The following is a 25,936-nucleotide window of genomic DNA, read 5'->3' as shown; positions in this document are numbered from 1 at the left end:
GCTAATGAGACCTGAAGATTAATTAATTTCTGAACTTAATTTATCTTGAAGAATTATAAAAATAGGACTTTTGGAGCTTATTTTAACTGATTGAATATGGAGAACATTTCTTGAAAAAAGTCCTAAGGCATTAAATAGGGCTTGCACTTTGCAAAAAATCAGTAGCATTGTTTCTGCTTCTCTCTCCCAGATCAAGCACTGTGCCTAGCAGAAATTTTACTACCTCTCCAAAATCATCAGCAAGTCCCTATTCCTCAGTGTCTGCCTCTCCCATTGCAAATGGTGATAGCACTAACACCTCTGGGATGCACAGTTCCGGTGTCAGCAGGGGGTAAGAGCAGGCCATTTCACTTTGCTTCCCTTCCTCTGAGTCCATTTGCAGACTGTATCTGGAGTTCTCATCTGTTGTTAGGCTAAGCATCATGGGATCAGAGCTCCCCCTAGGAATGGGTTGCAGGTGGTCTCTCACTACTTTTCATACCCACAGTCTAAGTGTGCCTCCTACTTCTGACTTACATTGCTTATTGTCCTATAGGCTGGTGTTTTCCCCATAGCCTAAGTCACTGGTGATTGTAGGGGCACAGTGCATTTATTTTGGAAGGATAGACTGGCCATATGCCAGATTAGCAATAAGGGGATGATTTGCAGCTGTGGAAGAGCCCTATCTATTTACCCTGTGGGATCCTTTCTCCAAGTCTTTCAGGACCACCTTCAGATAGCATAGACAAGGTGGAAAGAACTAGTGAGGAAGGAGTATGCATGAACTCAGGCTTAGTCAAGGTTGGGTGTGGCCTGGTGGGCTATGGCAGATGCATGCTTTTGATTTTGATAACCAGAATGTTCTTCCCTGAAGTAGTCTGACAGCCTTCTCAAAGGATATAAAAATTCAAATATATTTCTCTTCTTAAGGATATGTTTACAACCTGCTAGCATGTCAAGTCATGGGCAGGGTACAGGTCTGGAGGTGTGAAGAGGTGGGTAGAGAGAATTTATATCATGGGGCTAATACCAGACACAAGTTCTAGAGGCCCCAATGGAGCCCCCAAAGGTATCCTGAGGTCATGTGGGCAACACTTGCTTTTATTGCTGATATGGGTTGTGTTTTTCAGTGGATCTGGCTTCTCTGCTTCATACAATTGTCAGGAGCCCCCATCATCTCATATACATCCTGGGCTATGCGGACTTGGAAACCTGGGGAACACCTGCTTCATGAACTCTGCTTTGCAGGTAGAGGGGAGAGCTGCCATCTGAACATCAGGGTGTCATGAGGCTTGGGTGGGAATGGTCTGCTAGTGCTAAGCTGATCTTTTCTTAGGGTCCTCAACTTGTTTACTTTTAGCGCTTTAGCATTCTGCCAGGACAGCTCCCAGTGGTTGGTTCAGAATGGCCTCCACAGTGTTTGTGGCCCCAGAATGTCTTATTCAATTCTGTGTTTGTGTTTGGTTTTACAATAGAAATATTTTGAATTTTTGTTAACCATTAGGTTATAAACTCCCTAAGAGTTTTGAAGTACCTATCTGGTTGGTCTCTGATAGGATAAGGAGACTTACAGCAGGTACCAATCTCAGTTATTCCTTACTGAAGGTTTACCTTTTTTTTTTTTTTTTAACCAAAGACCCCATGCTGGGCTGGGGATGTGGCTCAAGTGGTAGCGCGCTCACCTGGCATGCGTGCGGCCTGGGTTCGATCCTCAGCACCACATACAAAGATGTTGTGCCCGCCGAAAACTAAAAAATAAAGATTAAAAAAAAAAAAGACCCCATGCTTACTTCATACCTGTCACTGGAGAAATCCTAAAATCCTCCCTTTGGACCCTCATTTGTTCTTCATATATTTATTAGGCATATATAATGTGATAGTACTATGGTAAACATGGGTTGCAATGAGTTAGGGCGCAGCTACAAAGTTAGAAGGGCATCAATTCTGAAGACTGCCCTCAATTCTGATGCCAACTGCAAATTTGGGGGTTCCTGAGACTACCCACAGTTTTGATAATTTGCTAGAAGTATTTACAGAATTCATATGAAGCTGTTAAATTCATGATAATGCTTTATTTTTAAAATTTTTTAAAGAGAGAGAATTTTTTTAATATTTATTTTTTTAGTTTTTCGGCAGACACAACATCTTTGTTTTTATATGTGGTGCTGAGGATCGAACCCCGGGCCTCATGCATGCCAGGCGAGCGCGCTACCGCTTAAGCCACATCCCCAGCCCGTTGATAATGCTTTATTATAGGGAAAAGTTACATAATAAAATCAGCCAAGGGGAGAAATAAATAGAGCAGAATCCAGGAGGGTTCCAAATGGTTGAGCTTCTGTTGTTCTCTCTCTATGGAATCAGGACACATGACTTTACTGGCACTGACATATAATGATGATGCACAGAGTACTACCAACCATGGAATCTCACCTGAGCTTCAATAGCCATAATTTTGGGAGAGCTTCTTTATATAGATATGATAGATTAATTGCCCAGTGGAATGATTTTATGCAACCCACAGCACTCTCTTAAGTCATTTGCTGGTCTTTCCTCAGTGGTAGCTTTTATTCTAGGACTATACAGGTGTAGTAAGCTCCCTGGACCCAGAAATCATGCTGTTAGTGTATCTGGTATAATCCAAGGCCACACAGACACACTCCTATTAGGCATAGTCTTCTGGGATAAATATATTTATTTCCCAGAAATCAAGTACAAAACTCAAGCCTTTTTGGGTAAGGGAAAATTCTCATTTTTATTTTTTTGAAGTTTTTTTTTTTAAAGGTTAGGTAACTCTTGGATTTGGAAATAATTTTTCGCCATTGTGGTGAAATAGCCTAGTACTAAAGAAAAGACCCCTGAGGTTTTATATTGTTCTTTTTCCCCCTGGTGGTACTGTGGATTGAACCCAGAGGTACCCTGAGCTACATGCCCATCTCTTTTCATTTTTTGAGATTGGCTAACTTGCCTGGGCTGTCCTCAAACTTGAGATCCTCTTGCCTCAGTTTCCAAAGTTGCTTGGATTACAGGCATGTGCCACCAAGCCTGGCTGAGATTTGACTTTTTATTGATATGTTTTCTCAGCTCTTTGTACTTTCCACTTTATTTAGCTGTTGAGTTAGGGTAATAATAATGAGAAACTTTATAACTGTAGATGTAAATACAAATTGAGCAGTCCAAAGTGCTCCACAGGGGCTGGGGTTGTGGCTCAGCAGTAGAGTGCTTGCCTAGCATGGTTGAGGTCCTGGGTGTGATCCCTAGCACCACATAAAAATAAATAAATAAAATAAAGGTATTGTGTCCAACTACAACTTAAAAAAAAATTGCTCCAGAATTTTTTGGGGATTTATTTATTTATTTATGAGATTCTCACTATGTTACCCAGGTTGGCCTCAAACTCTGTCTCAAGTGATCCTCCTTCGTCAGCATCCTGAACAGCTGCTATAATAAGCATATACCACACATCTGGCTCTGAAATTTCTTGAGTGCTCACAAAGTTTTAGATTTCAGAGCATTTTGGATTTAAAATTTTTGGATTAGGCATGTTCAATATTCCAAAGTCTTTAAAAACAGATCTGAAACACTTTTAGTCCAACATTTTGTTTGTTTGTTTTTGTTTTTGTGTTTTTGGTACTAAAGGTTGAACCCAGGGACATTTTACCACTGAGCTATATCTCCAGCCCTTTTTATTTTTTATTTTTTTGAGACATGGTCTTGCTAAGTTACTTAGGGCCTCACTAAGTTGCTGAGCCTAGACTTGAACTTGCAATACTCATGCTTCAGCCTTCTCAGTCACTGGGATTATAGATATGTGCCACCACACCTGGCTGCAGTGCCCATTTTAAAATTTGAAGTTAAAATTAATATATACTTATATAATAGTATTATTTATGGCTTTTATACTGATTATCCTCATTTTTTTTTCCCTTAGGATATTTTAGTAGGCATTTGTGTTTTTCTTAATTATATTTTGTTTTCTCATGAAGAACTGGAATTTTCCTAGTCACTTCCATTGAAAAATTATTATCCTAAATATTATTATCTTCCTTTGGATAAAATATTGAGCTTTTATCCCCAAGTACCTTGTTTGAGAGATGAAGTCTTAGTTACTGCATGTGAGCTCCTCCAGGACCGTGTCCTTAGGAGGTTTGCTGTGAGGTGGTCCCTCAGCTTTATGGGTGTCAGCCCCCAAGAAGCTTCTTAGTGTTTCATTTTCTTGGGGCTGACCCTTAGTGGCCCTTTAGAACTTGGTTTATCTTTTTTTTTTGTTTTGTTTATTGTTTTTTAGTTGTAGTTGGACCCAATACATTTATTTCATTCATTTATTTTTATGTGGTGCCGAGGATCGAACCCAGGGCCACGAGCATGCTAGGCAAGAGCTCTACTGCTGAGCCACAATCCCATCTCCTAGAACTTGGTTTATCTTGTTTTTGTAAGTTCACTTGAAGAGGTGTAAGCTCTAATCATATTCTGTTTCAGTGCCTAAGCAACACTGCACCACTGACTGACTACTTTCTCAAAGATGAATATGAAGCAGAAATCAACAGAGACAATCCTCTGGGCATGAAAGGGGAGATTGCAGAGGCCTATGCAGAGCTCATTAAGCAGATGTGGTCTGGAAGGGATGCTCACGTGGCACCTCGAATGTTCAAAGTAAGCTGACTTATGTATTTCTGTTTTCCTTTTTTGAGAAGAGTGGTTTAGTGTTGTAATGAGGCATCCCTTTACTTTCATTTGAGATTAAGGTGAGGTCTAATACTGAAAGCACCATAATATTGAACCCTTCTTTATTGTCATTTAGCAAACACTTAAGTGCCCTTAATGCCCACATCTAGCCTGGGATGCCCCAGGAGTCACTTGATTGCTCAGAATAGTATATTCTGTGGTGGCAGTGTTTACATTCAGTGTCCTAAACCAAGACCATAAAAATTCAGTTTAACTTCCAGGATTATGTGAAGGCTATTCCCAGGATCCCTGAGCCTGAACCCTACATCCCTGTGGTCTGAGTTATCCCCACCCCACCCCTCAGTTAGGAATTGGGTTGATTTTCTCAGAAGGTGATGTGAGGAGCAGTTCTCACTTAGGTCCCTCAGCTAGTAAGATTTGGGGAGGAGATAATGAAGTGCACTGGGCCTTGGAGCAGCTTGGGCTTTCCATAGCCCTAAATGTTTTTTTTTTTTTTTCTTCTTCTTTTTTTCTTCTTCTCTGCTAAGGGAAAGTGCCTTGTCCCCATAAGTTGAAATCTGAGGAACCCTACTTAACCTGCACTGGTGGGGTTCAAGGAGTTTTCAGGAAGCACATGGTAAAAAAAAGATTTGCACATTTTTGATTCAGAAAAAGGAAAAGAAAATAGCATCTTAGCTCAATGAGAAAATGAAAATTCAGGCTGGGGGTTTAGGTCACTGGTAGAGCATTTGTCTAATATGTTAGGCCCTGGGTCCCCAGTACCATAAAAGAAAAAGAAAGAAAGAGAAAAATCTCAAGTAGCTTGTTGAAATTGAAAATTAATTCTCTTTCATCCCCTTGGACACATTAATCCCTGGGAAATAGAAGTAAATTATTATTCATATAATAAGTCATAAAGAAACTAGAACTGTGTGAAACACACTGGGCTTAAGCTAATATAAATAAATAATTGGCAGGTGATATTTAGGGGGTGTTTGAGCAGCTTAACTTCCTCATATTTTATATCTGCACTGTCTGGTAACAGGCACTAGTTCAAGTGCCACTGGGCATTTTGAGCTGTTAGCAGAACCAAGAAACTGAGTTTTAAATTATATATATTTATTTATTTTCTCTTGGTATAGGTGATTGAACCCAGGGCCTTGCACCTGGTAGGCACACGTTCTACCACTGAGCTATACTTTAGTCCCTGAATTTAATTTTAATTCTTTTAAATTTGAATAGCCAAATGCAGTTAGTGGCTATGGTATTAGACAACACAGGTGTAGAATAGTGATTTTAGTATACATCAGAATCTCTGGAAAGGGTTATTACAATACAGACTGCTGGGCCCATCTCTAGAGTTTCTGATTAAATGGGTCTGGGGTTGGGCCTGAGAATGTACATTTATACTGAGGCCCTAGGTAATGCTGTTGCTGCTAATTGGTGTCCACATTCCAAGGATTGCTTGTGGAGAGCAATACTGGGTAGTCAATTATCTAGACACATGAGGACTATTATGTGCAAGAGGATTCATCTAGCTGATGCAGGTATCATTTCTAACATTGTTCTGGAGTTTAAGACTAAACTAAAGAAAAGGACATTAGAGAGGGATTTGTCTTAGTACTTAGGTGTGGCTACTCAGAGTGCTGATCCTCACCTCCATTATAGGGTAGTAGCCCAGGTTCTAAATCCCTGGCTGTCCTTGCTCTCTGTTCTGAGCCTTCTCTTTGATGGGCACCATTGACCTCTGTTAGGTTCTTTAGGAGTTAATTGGGCTACTCAAGTAGGTGGTGTTTTCCCTCTTGTCCTAGCTAACTCTTTAAAATTGTTGTTGATAATCACTGTCTCTCTACTTTACTGGTTCTTTATATATTATGCCTTCTAATATAGTTGCTTTTGTTGTAGACCCAAGTGGGACGTTTTGCCCCTCAGTTTTCTGGCTACCAACAACAAGACTCTCAGGAGCTGTTAGCCTTTATTCTAGATGGATTGCATGAAGACCTGAACCGAGTAAAGAAGAAACCTTACCTGGAGCCAAAGGATGCCAATGGGCGACCAGATGCGGTATGATATTGAAACAATCTACATAATAATATCCAAAAGTTGCCTCCTATTGACATTGTGAGGACAGGACAATCTTCTGGTCTTGGGGTGTTAGTGCCAGGGCTCACATTGCCTCTCATTGTTGATAGTGATAGGAGGGTGGACTCTGGTAGGGAAATGCGTTCCAGGTCAAAGGGGGCTAACTATACTCCCTTTTTTGTTTTCTGAATTACTGGAGGTGGTCCTGATGTCACAAATGAGTCAGTTTATTTAGTATTTCATAGGCTAATTAAAGACTAGGGCACTCTGAAAACTGTACTTCAAAAAACAAAAAACAACTGTGGAGTGAACCCTTAAGATTGTAACTGCTCTCATTAAAATCAGTCTCTGGGCTGGGGATGTGGCTCAAGCAGTAGCGTGCTTGCTCGCCTGGCGTGCGTGCGGCCCGGGTTCGATCCTCAGCACCACATACCAACAAAGATGTTGTGTCCGCTGAGAACTAAAAAATAATAAATATTAAAAAATTCTCTCTCTCTCTCTCTCTCTCTTTAAAAAAAAAAATTTTAAAAATAAATAAATAAATAAATGAAATCAGTCTCTGGTTTATACAGTGGCATACACATGTAATCCCAGATACTTGAGATGCTGAGGCAGAAAGATCGCAAGTTTGAGGTAGCCTGAACAACTTGGACTGTTTTTTTTTGTTTTGTTTTGTTTTTTTGGTTCTGGGGATTGAACCCAGGGGCACTTAACCACTGAGCACATCCCCAGCCCTTTTTTATATTTTGAGGCAAGGTCTTGCTGAGTTGCTTAGGTCCTCACTAAGTTGCTAAGGTTGGCTTTGAACTTGAAATCCTCCTGCCACTGGGTTCAGTCCTCAATACTGCAAAAATTCATGAAAGAAGGAAGGAGAGAGAAAAGACAAGACAGGACCCAGGAGGTAGTCCTTGCTCTGGTCAGCCCTTTGTGCCCATGGTACTCTGAGTGCCCCTTGTGTCCTATAGATTCTCTGTCAGCACCTTATTAAACATGTCACTGGACATAGAGCTGGTGTTTGTTGTGAATGTTACAGCTAAGAGCAGTCCTGGCCTTGCTTGCCTTGACATGCTCTTGGCCACATAGACAACTTCTCAGTGTATCTCACAGTATTTGCTATGACTCGTTCTAGATGTAGGGAAAAAGGACTGAGAGGTTGAGAATGTTCTTCTTATCTCTTCTCTTTTCATCCAGGTGGTGGCAAAGGAAGCCTGGGAGAATCACAGGTTGAGGAATGATTCTGTGATTGTGGACACTTTTCATGGCCTTTTCAAATCTACTTTGGTTTGCCCAGAATGTGCGAAGGTTTCTGTCACCTTTGATCCATTTTGCTACCTAACTCTTCCACTACCCATGAAGAAGGATCGAATAATGGAGGTCTTCCTTGTTCCTGCTGACCCTTGCTGCAGACCAACTCAGGTAATAGAATCTGCATCGTCATGACACCCCTTTATGTGAGTGGTCTCCAGGCCCTGGTGGGATCGTTTTCATCTGTTGCTTTGGAAACTTGGGTTTGTCTCTGTTTATGCTGTTGACCTCTATCAGACCTTGGTGTAATCCCTTGTCATTCAAGACCTGTTGTGAAGGTCTTAGGGGATTCTTTATCACTTTTTTGCCCATGTTCTCTTCATGTCACTGTGATAGCCTGATTAATCTGCTAAGTGGTCCTTGAATCTGAATGTTGAGAAACCCAAAGCGGGTACTTTCCTTTGTCAGTTCTGTTCTTAGATTAGCTTAAAGAACTTAGCCAGGGCTGGGGATGTGGCTCAAGCGGTAGCGCGCTCGCCTGGCATGCGTGTGGCCCGGGTTCGATCCTCAGCACCACATACCAACAAAGATGTTGTGTCCGCCGAGAACTAAAAAATAAATATTAAAAATTCTCTCTCTCCTCTCTCACTCTCTCTTTAAAAATAAATAAATAAATAAAAATAAAAATGGTGGGAATGATGATAGTGGTAGCTTTAAAAAAAAAAAAAAAAAAAGAACTTGGCCAGAAAAAGAGGCCAGATGTGAGGTGTGACCAGTATCTTAGTGTTCAGTTTTCTTGATTGCTCACATCCTGATTTATTGCTTAGTCTTCTCTTTAGTTTGTTTTTTCCTCTCTCTCCTCTTTTGGAGTAGAGGATTGAACCCAGGGGTACTTTGCCACAGAGCTACATTCCCCCCCCTCTTTTTTTAATATTTATATTTTTTTATTTGTAGATGGACACAATCCCTTTATTTTATTTGTTTATTTTAGGTGGTGCTGAGGATCGAACCCAGGGCCTCACATGTGCTAGGCAAGTCCTCTACTACTGAGCTACAATCTCAACCCTTTCCTTTCCCCTTTTTAAAAAATGTTTTTAGGGCTGGGGTTGTGGCTCAGTGGTAGAGTGCTGGCTTAGCATGTATGAAGTACTGTGTTTGATCCCCACCATCACATAAAAATAAATTAAAAAAAATAAATACAATTTTTTTAAAATTTTGAGGCAGGGTCTTCCTAAGTTGCTCAGACTACCCTTGAACTGGAGATCCTCCTGCCTATTCTTTTGAGTCATTGGGATTATAGGTGTGTGCTTTTAGTTTCTATCTCTAAAAAAAGGTGATATATAGAACCAGATGGCAATTTGTATTATTTTAATAATTCTTTAAAGGGAGATGTAAACTACTCCAGAAAGTGAAGAATAAAATAAAGCAGTGTGGGCTGAGGTTATAGCTCATTGGTAGAGTGCTTGCCTAGCATGGATGAGGCCCCTGGGTTCAGTCCCCAGCACCACAAAAATTAAGAGAGAGCAAGGGAAAGAAGGGAAGTGTTTAGCAGCCTTTAGAAGGGGAAGAGAAGGCTCAGCTCCCATGCTGTGTTGCTTGAGTGAGTGGTGTTCATTTTGATGACTTGCCTATTTTTTCTGGTGCTTTGCTACTGACTCATGTGTACCCTGACCTCTCCATCTACTGACTCTGGAAGGGCCTCTGCCCCAATGATGCTTCCTTCTCCCAAGTCATTTCCCTGCCCCATAGAGTACCCCTGTTACCTTGACCATCTCTCCCTTTGCAGTACCGTGTGACTGTGCCACTGATGGGGGCCGTCTCTGACCTGTGCGAGGCTCTGTCCAGGCTGTCTGGCATTGCTGCAGAAAATGTAAGGCGGGGTGATCAGTGGCACTTAGACTATTAGGGTTACTTCATTGTCCTTTGGAATTTGTTTAACCTTGTAGTTACTTTTTTGGGGGGTAGTTGTTATTGGTCAGCACAAATGTGATTATTGGTGTATATCTGGATGTCTTACACCTTCTGGTTCTTGCTCACAATGCACACAATAATTGAGACTGTGTCTTCCAGCTCTGGGAAACACAATCTTTCCTTCACTGGGGGTCATGGTACCCATGGTAGTCCAGGAGCAGGATTCTGTGTGCTTCAAGTGGCATGGAGACTTCAGGCCATGTGGAATACACCAGAGCCTTCTAGATGACAGCTAGTCTCTGGTCAGCACTTGTCACCATTCCTATTACTTTAGGGCACTTGTTACCTGCATGGATAGTGCTAGCAACTAAAAGGGAGCCATACTGCTCCCCTTTGAACCTTGGCCCCAAGTAGTGGGGCTTGTTGCATTGTAGTTTCTTTAGGGATAACACTCCAATAGGACATTTTTTTCCCCTGTTCTGTGTTTTAAGCAATGTAGGGGTACCCTGAGTCATCCTATAATCTCTCTATTACTATTGATTCTTAGATGGTGGTCACAGATGTGTATAATCACCGGTTCCACAAAATTTTCCAAATGGATGAAGGTTTAAGCCACATCATGCCTCGGGATGACATTTTTGTGTGAGTACTTAGCAGTTTCTGGTGCAGGATCAGAGGTAACATTCTAGAGGCTTTGCCTTATTTGTGTCTTCACAGCGAAGTTCTGGCAGTCTGTTCATGTGCATTTTTTTCAAGTCCCAGTGGAAAGATCTGGATATTCAGGGAATTGTGGGCAGCCATCAGTGCTAATAAGTACCTACTGGCATTACTGAGCTGCATTGCCAGCATGTACATAGCCTTTGGTCATTAGTTGCTGCTGCTTAAGAGTGCTGATTCATACTACAGATGGTCCTTTTGTCAGAGATGCCTCACTCAAGAAGAGTCATAACTGTAACTGTGAGAAGTGCCATGGGAAGATATGAGAAGGGCAATTTTATAGGTGGATCTTGGCCTTTCTGTGTTGTAGGCTGTGCCTCTCAGGCTGGTGCCAGAGTACCATTATCCCCATTTCAGAAATAAACAGCAGTTGGCAGCTCAGACATTCTGCAAGCTCTGAGATTCCATTTTCTCATCACTGTGGTGACAGTGTACTGGTCTCCTCACCCATCCAAAGTGCTGCTTCATGACTGCTCTAGATAATTGTGTATATTTCCCAGTTGCAATAGGTTGGGACGTGAAATTGCCCCGTGGCTCTCAGAGAAGCTTGACTGGACCACAACCTATGCTGGTCTTCCCTCTTTACCTTTCATTCAGACACTTGCCTCTGCTGAAGAACTTTTTTTTTTTTTATCAGAGATTGAACCCAGGGGTGCTTAACCATTGGGACAGCCCTTTTTAAATATTTTATTTAGATATTGGGTCTCACTTAGTTGCTTGGGGCTTGCTAAATTGCAAAGGCTGGCTTTGAACTTGCGATTCTCCTGCCTTGCCCTCCCAAGCCACTGAGATTATAGGCATGTACCACTGCACCTGGCTTGGCTGTTTTTGATACAGGAATGCAGAGAGCCCTTCCCATTACATATTTGGGCCTATGATATCTTGGTCACTCTTAAAAGAATAGTTCTTGGCTGAGTGTGGTGGCACATGACTGTAATCCCAGTGGCTCAGAAGGCTGAGGCAGAAGGATCGTGAATTCAAAGCCAACCTCAGCAACTTCATGAGACCCTATCTCAAAATAAAAAAAATAAAATAAAAAGAGCTGAGGATGTGACTCAGTGGTTGAGTGCCCGTGGGTTCCATACCTGTACTAAAAAGAATGTATTTTTTTTAACCACATATACATAAAAGATTTTGTTCCATTTACTGCCTTCCCACTTACAGATAATTTGCCTGATATTATAAATGGAGGGTGCCAAAGCTCATGCTGCGCCACAGGGCTAGGGAATGGGAAAGTTAGCATTCATATCTGTTGCTGACTCCAAATCCTTAACATAATTTCTCTCAGTTCTGGAAACTAGTGATTGCACATACCTGATCCCACAAGAAATGGTGCATCTCCCTGCAGGCAGCTTGGCAGAATCTCATCAATAAAGGAATTTCCATAGGGTTTTAGGGCCAACCATCAGGAAAAGAAATTCTTTTAAAGATGACTCCTCTTGCAGGCATGATGCCATATGCGTATAGTGGCAGTGACTTAGGAGGCCAAGGCAGGAGAATCCTAAGTTCCAGCCAGCCTCAGCAACTTAGACCCTCAGCAACTTAAGGAGAGACTGTCTCAAAATAAGAAATAAAAAGAGGGGCTGGGGTTGTGGCTCAGCGGTAGAGCACTTGCCTAGCATGTGTGAGGCCCTGGTTCCTCAGCACCACATAAAAATAAATAAATAAAATAAAGATATTGTGTCCAACTGAAGAATTAAAAAAAAAAAAAAAAGAACTGGAGATGTAGCTCAGTGATTCAGTCCCTCATACAGGGGAGGGTGAAAGGGAGGGGATGAATTGCCTAAGAAAACCAATAGTAACGTGTTGTTTTTTTGAGCATGTCATGTATCATACTACTAAATTACTTAATTCTTTCTACAGCCTTGTAAAGCAGGTAATCCTTTTGTCCACTGAGTAAACAAACTCAGAAGTTAGATTGGTGTACTGGGTCACTAAAGCCAGAAAATGGCAACAGTGAAGCTGAAAACTAGGCCAGCCTAAATCAAGGCCCAGCTCTTAACCATTGTGAACTACAAATCCCTACTTAGAATATATCATGAACACTTTTGTGAGTTGTTCTTAGAGTTCCTCTTGCATAAACTGTAGACAGGTCTACTTGCCAGGCATCTGGGAGGGAATTTGTATGAAGTTATAGTTTTCAAAAATTGAATCAGTAAGTTTGTATCTCCCTCTATAGTCAGTTGTCAGCAATTTTGGTAACATCTGTTCCATGACAGAACATCTCTTAAATCTTCTCAATCCCATGTATTCACTAAGTAAGACACATTTTTTAAAAAAATATTTATTTATTTTTTTTAGTTGTAGTTGGACACAATACCTTTATTTATTTATATGTGGTGCTGAGGATTGAACTCAGGGCCTTGCACGTGCTAGGGAAGCGCTACTCCGCTGAACCACAACCTCAGCCCAGACACATTTTTTAAAGTAGTTGATTTGATTTAGCAGTTTCTTTGGTTATCTCATTTTTTTAAAATATTAAATATGATTGTTTTATTTCAGCGTTTTTGAACAAAGATGGCAAATAATTGATCTTTTTAAAGTTCTCCATTTGAAAAGAAGAGTTTTTGTCTAATATTCTGTGTACATCCTTATACTATACCTGGTTTTATTAAAGGGCAGGGCACAAAGAATTCAGTTTAAAAAGCTGAGGATCCTTGGTAACAAAAGATCAACTTGACTTCCTTTACTCAATAGTCCAGATAATGGCCATCATTGCATATTGAGTCTCTATTGAAGGCGCACAGAGTTTGAAGCCATCGTTGGAGAAGGAGCTTGAACTTAAGTCCAGTTGTATAGATGTTGATGATGATCCTTTGTGGGATTCCTGACCCAGCCTCTGGAGTTGCTCCTGAAATGGTTTATCTACCTTTCCTGCTAAAGGATGCTCTTTCCTAGAAACCATTGTCTTGACCTACACATAGCTGCAGCTCAGATGTTTGTTCTCACAGGGACTTGTTTGCTGAAAGTGCTCTCTTGTATGATTGATACAGGTATGAGGTCTGCAGCACCTGCGTGGATGGCTCGGAATGTGTCACGCTTCCAGTCTATTTCAGGGAGAGGAAGTCTAGACCATCGAGTACTTCCTCTGGGGCAGTACTATATGGGAGGCCACTGTTGGTTTCTGTTCCCAAGCACAAGCTGACTTTTGAGTTTTTGTACCAGGCTGTTTGTGATCGGATCAGGTAGGTAGCAGGAATATGATTTGGTTGTTATTGGAAATCAAGATAAGTCTAGTAATAGTAGTGATAGTCCCTATAAAGTGTCTAGGTTGATTTTATGTACTCACTTCTGTAAAGATGATAGTTAAGTGTGGTGGTAGTACACACCTTTAATCTCAGCTAATCAGAAGGCTTTGTTAGGAGGATAACAAGTTTGAGGCCAGCCTGGGCAACTTAGCAAGACCTTGTCTCAAAATAAAGAAGAAGAAGAAAAGAAATTCAGCTGTGCCAGCTTCTGGAAGGGCCAGAGTAGATGTCATTTGGGATATGGCATCTGGCACATTTAGATACCACAAACCTGGGCACTTAAGGCTCTGGGCCTTGGAATCATGTCAGTTACCTGTGTTAGGAATGCTAATGCTCTGATGCCATTTTGTATTTGAATATTTTTTCTGAAGTGCTCCACTATTATTCCAAACCTGATCATTAGCATTACTGGGAAATAGTTGAAAAAATCATGGTCCCACATGACATTCATAGAAGAAGCAGACTCTTTTTTTGGTGGTGGGGGTACTGGGAATTGAACCCAGGGTGCTTAAACCCTGAGCCACATCTCCCTCCCCTTTTTAATTTTTTGTTTTGAGACTGGGTCTTGATAAGTTGTTTGGGACCTCACTAAATTACTGAGGCGGGTTTTGAACTTGTGATCTCCTGCTTCAGCCTCCTGAGCCACTGGGATTACAGGTTTGTGCCATTTTGCCTAAGAAGCAGACATTCTTTATAGAATTGTTGATAGATTAAAAAGTATTGTGCCATTACATGTTTTTAAAGCATTTTTATTTCTGTAAATTATTTTACGAATAGCAGAATATATCAGTTATGAACTACTGGCTCTGTGTGGTGATACTAGCCTGTAGTCTTAGCTATGTGGGAGGCTGAGGCAAGAGGATCACAAATTTGAGGTCAGCCTGAGCAACTTAATAAAAAAGGGGTGTGGGTGTAGCTCAGTAATAGAGCATCTCTAGGTTAAATCCCCAGTACCAAAAAATAAATAACAATAATAATAAAAATGAAAATAAATTATGAACTACTACTTAGGTGCATAGTGAAGAAAAATAGTTAAATGTTAAAACTAACAATGTTTTTTTCTTTTTATTTTTTAAAGCCGCTATATAAAACAGCCTTTGCCTGATGAGTTTAGCCTCTTGCCCTTGGAGCCTGGGGCTTGCAATGGCTCCAGGGGCAGCTGTGAAGGTAAGTGTTTCCCCTGCACTGGGGGACTGAGACTAACCAGATTTCTCTTTTTCTTTTTGGTGTTAGGAATTGAATCCAGGGCCACTTTACTACTGAGCTACATTTCTAGCCCTTTTTATTTTTAATTTAATTTGAGTCAGGGTCTTTTTTTTTTTTTTTTTTTTTTTTTTGAGAAAAGGGAAAAGAAGTTTTCTGCTTTGCTAGCAAAGGAGAAATGCAGGGGACTCCTGTCCCAGGGGCTATGATTCTGCCCATCAGCAGGAACAGGGGGCTTTTAAAGAGGTGAATCAAAGGCTACATTCCAAGTGTCTTCTGTTGCAGTTGTTGTAATTCACTTGTTAATTTGGTAGTTAGTCATTTTTGAGATCTTCTGGTACCATTGCCAAAGTCTGGATTACTTCCTTCCTATAGTGAATGTGTACTCAAGGACAGATAAATCTGTCTAAAATGGGGAAGGGTCATTCTGTTTCCCTTGAGATTAGGGAGTTGCAGGGAGAGAAGAAGAGAAAGAAACATGTCCATTTTAAAAAATAAGTTGCAGTGGCAGAGCAGCAAGAGCTATATTCAAAGCATAACGTGAACCTTGTTACATTTCTCCTCTGTTAATTTCTACATTCCGGGCTGGAGATGTGGCTCAGCGGTAGCGCGCTCGCCTGGCATGCGTGCGGCCCGGGTTCGATCCTCAGCACCACATACCAACAAAGATGTTGTGTCCGCCGAGAACTAAAAAAATAAATATTAAAAAAATTCTCTCTCTCTCTCTCTCTCCCTCCTCTCTCACTCTCTCTTAAAAAAAAAAAATTTCTACATTCCATTTCTATGGAAAAATGGGTGACAACATCTTCAAGTCACTTCCTATTCTCTATTAGGTGGGGCATGGACAGTTAAGGGTATTTAGCATCAGAGAAGTTTAGAGGTTCACATTGGCTGATGGCAGGTGACTGGACAAGCATATGCAGGTCAGGGGTCATGCTAAGACAATAATAAACAAGACAACAAAGCATTACTTTTAGTATTTTAGTCAGTCTCTGAAAACCATGAAGATAGTAACTCATAATCGTATCAGTGAAAAAACAGATGGAGTTTATCAATGTAGGAGGCTAGGAAGATTTGTACATCTATGAGATCAGGCTCAAATTAGGGCAAACTTGCAACTCTACAATCTTTGTTATTATTATTGGGCACTCCCACACAAGAACCCTTCCTTTATAGTCTCCAGCTTTACTTACTTTTCTAGTGCTGACACAAGTGTACATCTTAAGTTACATTAAAAAACAAAAGAAAACATTGTTTTTCCTTTTAAATATCCATGTAGGACTGTGTTTAGGCTATACTCTCCTGCCAGGTGTTTAAGACCTAGTTGGTCAAAATTGACCTTGTTCCTCTGAGATTCCTCAGAGTTCACTCTTGGGAACTTGTGCGAAGTCTCTTGGCTTCTTTAGCTTTTGAGGTAAGGTCTTAACTAAATTGCCCAATGTGACCATAAACTTGGGATTTTTATGCTTCAACCTCCAGAGTAGCTGACCAGCTTTCCCTCTTTTTCAAAGGTGTCATACTCATGGTAAAGAGAGGTTCTTTTTTTTTTTTTTTTAATATTTTTTAGTTGTAGATGGACACAATATCTTTATTTTTATGTGGTGCCGAGGATGGAACCCAGGGCCTCACGCATGTGAGGCAAGTGCTATACCACTGAGCTACCCCAGCCCAAAGAGAGTTCTTGAGGCTAATCTGGGGGCTCTTTAAGTTGAGTTTCACCTCAGGCACACCAAGCCTAAAGGATTGAGGGACTTGCTGAGGTCATGAAGCAGAGTCAGGATTTGAATTCTCTTCTGTTGGGAGTACAATGTGGGTATTTACTCATCACTGTAACTGCCTCTGTGTCCTGACTTCTATTGACACAGCTGTTGCATGTAGCTTGGATGGTGAGCCTTTGATCCCTAGGGAAGATACATGTCTTGGCCAATCAGAAGGCAGAGACAGGCTCTCCTGGGCATTTCTTTCTGTTTACCCAGGAAGCCACAGATGATGGCCGACTCTAAGAAGCTCCTGCTTTTGGAAGGAAAGAAATCAGTCAGAAAAGCAATATGATGGGCTTATTGAAGGAAACCCAGAGGCCAAGGGCTGAAAAGTAGTCCATATCTAATTAAGGAGCTATGTCTGATCTGTATTGTAGTTGTCACTCTTTTTGTGGGAAATTAGGTGAACCAGTGACTTATTTCTGTAAAACATAAATGATCTCCAAGTTGTGGTATAAATTCTCAATAGCAGATCCAAATGCCCAGATTTCTGTGAGGTACACACAGTCCTAGAAAGTGAGAATTGATGTTAAAAATGACCACAAGGCTCCATTTTAACATTCAGCATGTTTTTTATAGGGGAACTGAATACTTTTGCTTAATATTTGTTTTCATTATAGTATTTGAACATTGACTCCTGAATTATAAGTGGTGCTGAGGACTGAACCCAGGGCCTCACATGCTAGGCAAGCACTCTACCACTGAGCCGCAACCCCAGCCCCTTGAATTGTATTTCTTGAGGGTTTTTTTTGTTTGTTTGCTTTTTTGGTTTTTTGTTTGTTTTGTGGGGCTGGGGCTTGAACCCAGGTCCTTGTGCATTCGAAGCAAGCATTCTATCAGCTGAGCTATAGCCCCAGCCCTTAATTTGTATTTTTTAATGTACAGTCTTCTTAAGCATTGAGCGTGAATCTCATTTTAGTACTTTTCTCTCTGTGGACCTAATGATGAAGTTGAAAGAGTGAGAACACATAGTGTGAAGTCCAGTAGATTACCAAGTGTTGTAGGGCTCTGTTTAGAATGACAGGACTGCTGGATCACTTTGTTGCTCTGGGAGACTCATTTAAGTTCTCTGGGTCTCTACTTCCTTATCATGGAAGAAGTGTCTACTCTGCTCATCTTGTCTCTTTCTCAGAGAGGGTCACACGTGAACTCAAGTGCCTGATAAGTGCAAAGGGGTAGATGTAGTTTCACATACACAGAGCAAAATCTTTAAGGAAACATCATCATAGGTTTTAAATAAAAATTTTAACATTGAAATGGTGACATGAAATCCGTGTTATTTTCATTTGTATTACAGGAGATGATGAAGAAGAAATGGAGCATCAGGAAGAAGGCAAAGAACATCTTTCAGAAACAGAAGGTAGTGGGGAAGATGAGCTAGGAGGTGACCCCAGTGAGACTACTCAAAAGGTCAAGGGCCAACCCTGCCCCAAAAGACTTTTTACCTTCAGTCTTGTGAACTCCTATGGAACAGCTGACATAAATTCACTTGCAACTGATGGAAAACTACTCAAACTCAACTGTAAGTACTTTCTCTAACTTTTCAACCTGGGTTTTGGGGATGTGGGATCTATTTGAAAAATCCTTGCTCTTGACACCCACAGCATTGGGCTTTCACAGTCTTTGGCTCTGGGAGCAGACACCTGTGTGATCTTTGCCTCTAAGGACATTTTCAGCAACCACCCTCTTCCCCCTTCATGCTTTTATCTTCAGTCCTTAATGACCTCAGAAGGAAGCAGGTCTCTAGTTATTCCCACTATGCTTTAGAACCTTTGCTGTGGATCAGTGGTACTTCTGTTTCCACTCTTGGTAGCAGCATTTCCTCAAATTAAAACAATTCAGAATGAATAATTAAATAAATACTCATGGGGGATGAAGCTATGGAGCTACAACCACAGTTTTTATTTTTGATTTTTTGTAGTAGTGGGGGTTGAAACCAGGTGTACTCTGACACATTCTTAGCCCTTTTAATTTTATTTTATTTTGAGACATTTTCTAGCTAAGTTACCTAGGCTAGGATTGAATTTGTGATCCTCCTACTTCAGCCTCCTGAATTGTTGGGATTACAGTCGTGTGCTACCATGCCTGACTGCGTACTGCTTTTTGATCCAGAAAATGATCACAAAATATGATCCTCTGTATAAGATAGTCATGGCTCGCATAGATTCTCCATTGTTTGGAGCCTGTAATGGGACTGCTATACAGATAGAGAGAGGTATCTACAATGTTTGTGATGCCTCCATGGTTATGGAGGGGAGCTACCATGCCTTTTGGCTTCCTTCATTGGGAAAGAAATTGACTGGTAAACTAGATGTCCTTGAACTAGCTAACTAGTTTGCTTCCTTCCTTCCTTCCTTTGATTCTTTTTTATTAGTTATATCTCCTTTTAATTTTAATTTTTTGGGGGGTTCTTACCAGGGATTGAACTCAGGAGCACTCAGCTACTGAGCTACATTCCCAACCTTATTTTGTATTTTATTTAGAGACAGTCTCACTGAGTTGGATAGCGCCTCACCATTGCTAAAACTGACTTGGAACTCTCAATCCTCCTGTCTCAACCTCCTGAGGCACTGGGATTACAGGCGTGCACTGCTGCACCTGTCTTTATTTTAACATTTTTTAACAAACTGGGGATTGAACCCAGGGCCTCACACATGCTATGCAAGTGCTCTACTACTGAATTAGATACCCACCCCCCCTTATTTATTTATTTATTTTTTTATAAATTAATGTATTAATTAGGTGTATATGACAGCAGAATGCATTTTGATTCATTGTACACAATTGTAACACAATTTTTCAATTCTCTGGCTGTACACCATATGTGCAGTCATACATGTATTTCGGGTAATGATGTCCATTTCATTCTACCATCTTTCCTGCCCCTATACCCCATCCCCGCCTCCCTCCCCTTTGCCCAAACTTCCTCCATTTTTCCCATGTCACACCTACCCCATCCCACCCCCGGCCCCCAGTCCCAATGGATCAGCATCCACTTTTTCAGCCTTTGGGTTTTTGGGATTGACTTACTTCGCTTAGCATGATATTCTCTAACTTCATCCATTTACCTGCAAATGCCATAATTTTATTCTCTTTTAATGCTGAGTAATATTCCATTATATACCACAGTTTCTAAGTCCTTTGGGTATACACCAAGGAGTGAGATAGTTGGGTCAAATTGTGGTTCCATTTCAAGTTTTCTAAGGAATCTCCATACTGCTTTCCAGATTAGTTGCATAGTTTGCAGTCCCACTAGCATTGTATGAGTGTGCCTGTTCCTCTACATCCTCACCGACATTTATTGTTGTCTGTAATTTTTTTTAATATTTATTTTTTAGGTGTAGTGGGACACAATACCTTTATTTTATTTATTTGTTTTTATGTGGTGCTGAGGATCGAACCCAGGGCCTCACATGTGCTAGGCAAGTGCTCTACCGCTGAGCCACAACCCCACATTACACAACCCCTATTATCTGTATTCTTTTTTTTTTTTTTTTTTTTTAGTTGTAGATAGACACAATACCTTTACTTTATTTATGTAGTTCTGAGAATTGAATTCAATGCCTCATACATGCTAGGCAAGCACCCTACCACCCTACCCTACAACCCCAACCCTTCTCTGTATTCTTAATAACTGCCATTCTGACTGGTATGAGATGAAATCTCAAATGATCTCAAATGAGTAGTTTTGATTTACATTTCTCTAATTACTAGAGATGTTGAACATTTTTTCATATATCTGCTGATTGAATGTATATCTTCTCCCCCCTTATTTCTATTAAAAAAAAAAAAAGCATCATTGAGATATTTTTGGATCTGTCTCTAGCTATCTGTACTTCTGTCATCTCTGCAACTTCATCCTCTGTAGTACAGAACCTTTCAGATTCTAGCCATCTCCTAAAGCTTCAATCTTTGATTCCTCAATTCAGTTTCCCCCACTTTGTCCCTCTTTCCCCCAAACAGTAGCCTGGAATCTGTCTGTAGGCAGTAGCTGGGGACAGTGTAGGTGACTTTGTTTTCTGTCTCAGGGTCCTCTCTCCTCTGCCTGTGTCTTTGGAACCTATCTGTAGCACTGATGTGCCAAAGGCTTTGAGGGGTTGGGGTTTGGAAGGGCTGGTCCAAGTTCAGCCCTTATTCTTTCTTTCTTTTTTTTTTTTTTAAGTTGTAAATGGACACAATACATTAATTTTTAAAAATTTATTTATAAGTGATGCTGAGGATCAAACCCAGTGCCTCATATGTGCGAGGCAACTGCTCTGCCACTGAGCCACAATCCCAGCCCCTTGGCCCTTATTCTTGACAGTGGACATTAGTGAATGAGCAGTGTTGCTGCTGCCTCAGTGAGGCCCTTCTCCCTTTGGTCACTTGGAGAGCCTCTGCCGTTGCTGGCCATTTTGCAATGAATGACACATTGGTCCCCCTTGCAGCTCGATCCACACTGGCCATCGACTGGGACAGTGAAACCCGGAGCCTTTACTATGATGAACAAGAATCTGAGGTAGGTCTCTAGGGGTTCGTGGTCAGAAATACACGCTAGTTTCTGCCCTGGAAGTGTATTAGCTATATTCTTATATTCTTACCAGTTGGACAACAGTTTAACAAGGTGTGTTTTGTTTGTTTGTTTGTTTTTCTTTTATGGTGTTACTGGGGATTGAATTTAGGAGTGCTTTACTACTGAGCCCTTTTGATTTTGTTTTATTTTTATTTTGATACAAGGGCTTGCTAAATTGCCCAGCTTGGCCTAGAACTTGTGATCCTCTTTTCTCAGCCTCCTGAGATCCTAGGATTGCAGGCATTTGCCACTGCACCCAGCCAGCAAATTTAAGACCAAGGACAAAGCCGGGCTGAGTAGCCCATGCCTATAATCCCAGTGATTTGGGAGCTGAGGTAGTAGGATTACAAGTTCGAGGCTAGCCTGGGCAACTTAACAAGACTCTGTCACAAAATAAAAATAAGGGCTGGGGATATAACTTAGTAGTAGAATGTCCCTGGATTTAATGCCATTACAGTGGGGAAGAAGGGGGCAGCACCTAAGATTTCATCATTTCATATTCAGAGGCTCCAGAAGTATATTCCAGGAAGAGCCTCTCATAGGCCTTTATGTTTTGACTCAGTAAGATCTTGGTTCCCCTACAGAACTAGCACTTTTTTCTTATAGGCCTACGACAAGCACATGAGCATGCTGCAGCCTCAGAAGAAGAAGAAGACTGCAGTGGCCCTGAGAGACTGCATTGAACTCTTCACCACCATGGAGACCCTTGGGGAGCATGACCCCTGGTATGTACCTTCTCACTCTCAGGGCAGGGCCACCTCTGTGCTCCAGAATCTGAGACCTGCTGGTATCTGTACCCAAAACCTTTTACTGGGGCTGGGGATGTGGCTCAAGTGGTAGCGTGCTGGCCTGGCATGCGCGAGGCACTGGGTTCGATCTTCAGCACCACATACAAATAAATAAAGATATTGTATCCACCTAAAATTAAAAAAAAAAATCTTTTACGTGCACATGCCACTTTTTCACATGGCCAGCCCTATAACATAGCCCTTCTGTTTGGGTTGTGTTTTCCAGACTAAGAAAGCCATTGGCCTGTTTTGGAACGCAGGTCCTTGCCCAAAATCTGTCCTTAAGAATAGCAGCTATTGTGGTATTACAGCTGTGTCCCCAGCATGAGTACCCCGGTAGCAATGGCTCCCCTCATCTCCTGCTAAGCAGAGACTTTTCTTTTCTCTTCAGGTACTGTCCCAATTGTAAGAAGCACCAGCAGGCCACAAAGAAGTTTGACCTGTGGTCCTTGCCCAAGATCCTGGTAGTCCATCTCAAACGTTTCTCCTACAACAGATACTGGAGGGATAAGCTTGATACAGTTGTGGAATTCCCAGTCAGGTGAATCCCTATGACTGAAGTGTTAGGAAAAATTTAGAAACATGCAGGAAATATGGACATTGATTTGCTAAGAGGTTTGTTACCAAAGACTTTTCTGAATTAGGATGTATGTTGTTGGGCTTTGTGAGGTAGACTTTGATTGTAGTAATTGTTCCCCTCCCTATCCTCCCATGGGGAAGAGACTCCACTAGAAGCCCTTCCCTAGACTTGGGGGGCTGCTAATTCTCTGTTACTCTTGGTCCCCCTCTCAAATCCCTGATGCCACATAACTGGCCTTTCCCAGTCCATCATTGGTCCCAAGGAGCCTGGCCTCAACAGTGGCAATACAACACAGTGGTACCTCTATTAACAGGGGCAAGGTGGTCAGAGGGCAATCTGCAGAGAGACCTGGATGATTGTTGGGGCTTCAGGTAGGGTGCAGACCTGCTACAGTCCTGTTTCTGAGGTAGCAGCTGGGACTAGCTATCTTCTCAGGTCCCCTCAGGACCCAGGGTATTAACTGTAACTAAGACAGGAAAGCAAGCCAACCAGATAGGTTAAAAATGCTTTCTGGAGGGAAAGGGTAGGGTATGTCCTTAAAATATAGGAACAATGTCCATGTGAGAATCTAGTGGTGGGTAATGAGTATTTGTTGTAAAATTCTTATCTTTTCTTTACTTGAAAATTTCAGAATGAAGTGTTTTAAGTCCATGCATGGTAAACACATGCCTGTAGTCCCAGCTTCTCAGGAGAATGAGGTGGGAGATTATTTGAGCCTAGGAGTTAGACCAGCATGGGCAACATAGCAAGACCCTATCTGAAAAACAGAATAAGATGTTGTAGGAAAAAAGCTTTCTGAGGACTGTTTTGGTATTTGGTTTAAATGACTATGGCACCAATTGTAATTCTGTTATTAATAACCACTTCTTCCTAGTTGCTGAAGTCCTCTTGTCTATCTCCAGACCCTCACCTTCCATTTGGTCTGGTGGCAGTTACCCAGGAGGCTTCTCCTAATTTCTGGCCTGAATATGTCAGTGGTCAGAGCACAAAGTCAGGCTTTGCATAGTCTTTTCATTTATTCAGTGCCATAGTCTTTTCATTTATTTCTTCTCTCTTTCTCTCTCTCTCTTTTTTTGGGGGGGTTGGGTGGGCTGGGGGAGGGGTTCCAGGAATTGAACTAAGGGCACTCAACCACTGAGCTACATCCATAGTACTGTTTTTGTATTATATTTGAAGACAGGGTCTCACTGAGTTTCTTAGTGCCTCACTGTTGCTGAGGCTAACTTTGAACTCATCAGCCTCCTGAGCCCCCTGGGATTACAGGCATGCAGTATCATGCCTGGCTATTTCTTCTCAAATAGTTTTTTTGAGTGCCTCTCTTATGTTCTGGCCAGTTAGATGAAAGAGATTGCTGGGTTGCTCTGACTTCTTTCTCGGAGTTTAAAATATTTAAGAGCTATTCTTGTGTTTTGTTCTTAGAGCTCTGAACATGTCTGAGTTTGTCTGTGACTTGTCAGCAAGGCCTTACGTGTATGACCTCATTGCTGTGTCTAATCACTATGGAGCCATGGGGGTTGGCCACTGTAAGTATTGGTAGCTGCTTCCTTCTGAGGTGTTGGCTTGTGCAGTTCTGCAAGCTTCAGGCTACATGCTTTTTCAACACCATTGCTTCACCATGCTTTTTGTTTTGTTTTAAAATTCTTAATTTTTTTTTTAATATTTATTTTTTAGTTATCGGCGGACACAACATCTTTGTTTGTATGTGGTGCTGAGGATTGAACCCAGGCCGCACGCATGCCAGGCGAGTGCGCTACCGCTTGAGCCACATCCCCAGCCCAAATTCTTAATTCTTTAATTCAGTAATTCTTGTTTCTGGGAATTTGTCCTAAGGAACTGATTTGACATTAGAGGAAGCTTTATGCCCAAAGATGTTCATCTCTTTATAACAGTGAAAAGTTAATAGCTGCCTTGGTGATCAACAGTTGGCACTATTGTCCATCTACTTGATTAAGGAACTCATAGCCATTTCAAAATAAAATTAATAGGGGCTGGGGATGTGGCTCAAGCGGTAGCGCGCTCGCCTGGCATGCGTGTGGCCCGGGTTCGATCCTCAGCACCACATACAAACAAAGATGTTGTGTCTGACAAGAACTAAAATAAATAAATAAATTCTTTCTCTCTCTCTCTCTCTCTCTCTCTCTCTCTCTCTTTCTCTCTCACTCTCCCTCTCCTCTCTCTTTAAAAAAAATAAAAATAAAAAAATAAAATTAATAACATGGGGGAAATGGACTGTGTACATGAAAACTGCTATATAAAATTATATCATTACAAAAGGTGGAATTACAACTATGTGAAGTTAAAAAACAAAATGTTATTGGGGGTTGAGACTGGAAGGAGAGACACTGAATTGTTTATTCCACCCCCCCCCCTTTTTTTTTTGCTTTACTTTGTGTCTCAAAAAAAATTTTTTTTGATATTTTTTAGTTGCTGATGGACCTGTATTTTATTTATTTGTATGTGGTGCTGAGAATCTATCCCAGTGACTTACGCATGCCAGGCAAGCATGCTACCACTGAGCGACACCCCAGTCCTATGTCTCAAAATTTCTAAAACATGTAGGTTTAGTTTTAAAATTAAACTTATGTTTTGTTACTTGTTTATGGGAAATGCTACTGAAATAGAAGTGAAGAATTGGATTTCCTTACATTTCTGTCTACTACATGTGCATTGGGCTGCCAACACACCCAGTATTAGGTCCCCAAGACATAATTCCTTGGAAAGGGTCAGTTCCATTTATACTAGATTACAGAACTGCCCTGATCTTTTAAATTTTCTCCCTGTACTAATAAGATATAGAAATTGGCCTGAAAGTCTGCTCTTTCATCTCTCTAGTAGTAGTAGTTGTTGTAGTTGTAGTAGTAGTAGTAGCAGTAGTAATAGTAGTAATACTGGGGATTGTACCCAGAAATACTTTACCCACTGAATTATATCCCCTATCCTTTTTGTTCTGTTTTGAAGGAGGGTCTTACTACCTTGCTGAGGCAGGCCTGAAACTAGAAATCTTTCTGCTTTAGTCTCCCAAATAGCTGGGATTATAGCATGTGCCACTGCTCCTAGCCTGGCCCTCCATTCTTACCATATCACCTTCTAGCTTCAAATGCCTGCTCAGTCTCCAGCCCTCATGTTTGCATTCTATTCCATCAGAAGGGGGGGTGGGGGAGGCAGACATCCCAGAATCCCCATCAACTCTTCTACATACATTTCATTGA

At 41.3% G+C, this 25,936-nt stretch overlaps 1 protein-coding gene across 4 annotated transcripts in view; it reads left to right on the top strand.

Annotated features, from left to right (window-relative positions):
• The window catches only part of Usp4 (ubiquitin specific peptidase 4), a 49,453-nt gene that overhangs the window by 21,975 nt on the left and 1,542 nt on the right, over nucleotides 1-25,936 (top strand). For 2 of the 4 annotated variants that reach the window (XM_026383741.2, XM_026383745.2), the window contains exons 7-20: nucleotides 191-331; nucleotides 1,110-1,227; nucleotides 4,456-4,629; nucleotides 6,547-6,705; nucleotides 7,915-8,139; nucleotides 9,755-9,838; nucleotides 10,427-10,521; nucleotides 13,590-13,781; nucleotides 14,923-15,011; nucleotides 18,105-18,329; nucleotides 21,235-21,305; nucleotides 21,966-22,084; nucleotides 22,539-22,688; nucleotides 24,147-24,250. In XM_026383741.2, the coding sequence (XP_026239526.2) occupies nucleotides 191-331; nucleotides 1,110-1,227; nucleotides 4,456-4,629; nucleotides 6,547-6,705; nucleotides 7,915-8,139; nucleotides 9,755-9,838; nucleotides 10,427-10,521; nucleotides 13,590-13,781; nucleotides 14,923-15,011; nucleotides 18,105-18,329; nucleotides 21,235-21,305; nucleotides 21,966-22,084; nucleotides 22,539-22,688; nucleotides 24,147-24,250 (1,946 nt within the window). Of the gene's footprint in view, nucleotides 1-190; nucleotides 332-1,109; nucleotides 1,228-4,455; nucleotides 4,630-6,546; nucleotides 6,706-7,914; nucleotides 8,140-9,754; nucleotides 9,839-10,426; nucleotides 10,522-13,589; nucleotides 13,782-14,922; nucleotides 15,012-18,104; nucleotides 18,330-21,234; nucleotides 21,306-21,965; nucleotides 22,085-22,538; nucleotides 22,689-24,146; nucleotides 24,251-25,936 lie in introns of those variants that run through there. The other 2 variants (XM_026383743.2, XM_026383746.2) reach the window with 2 other exon arrangements.

The sequence above is a fragment of the Urocitellus parryii genome, chromosome 2 (assembly GCF_045843805.1).
Source record: "Urocitellus parryii isolate mUroPar1 chromosome 2, mUroPar1.hap1, whole genome shotgun sequence".
Classification (NCBI taxonomy): Eukaryota; Metazoa; Chordata; class Mammalia; order Rodentia; family Sciuridae; genus Urocitellus; species Urocitellus parryii.
The sequence above is the reverse complement of the archived record's forward strand: the minus strand, read 5'-3'. Positions and strand labels throughout refer to the sequence as shown.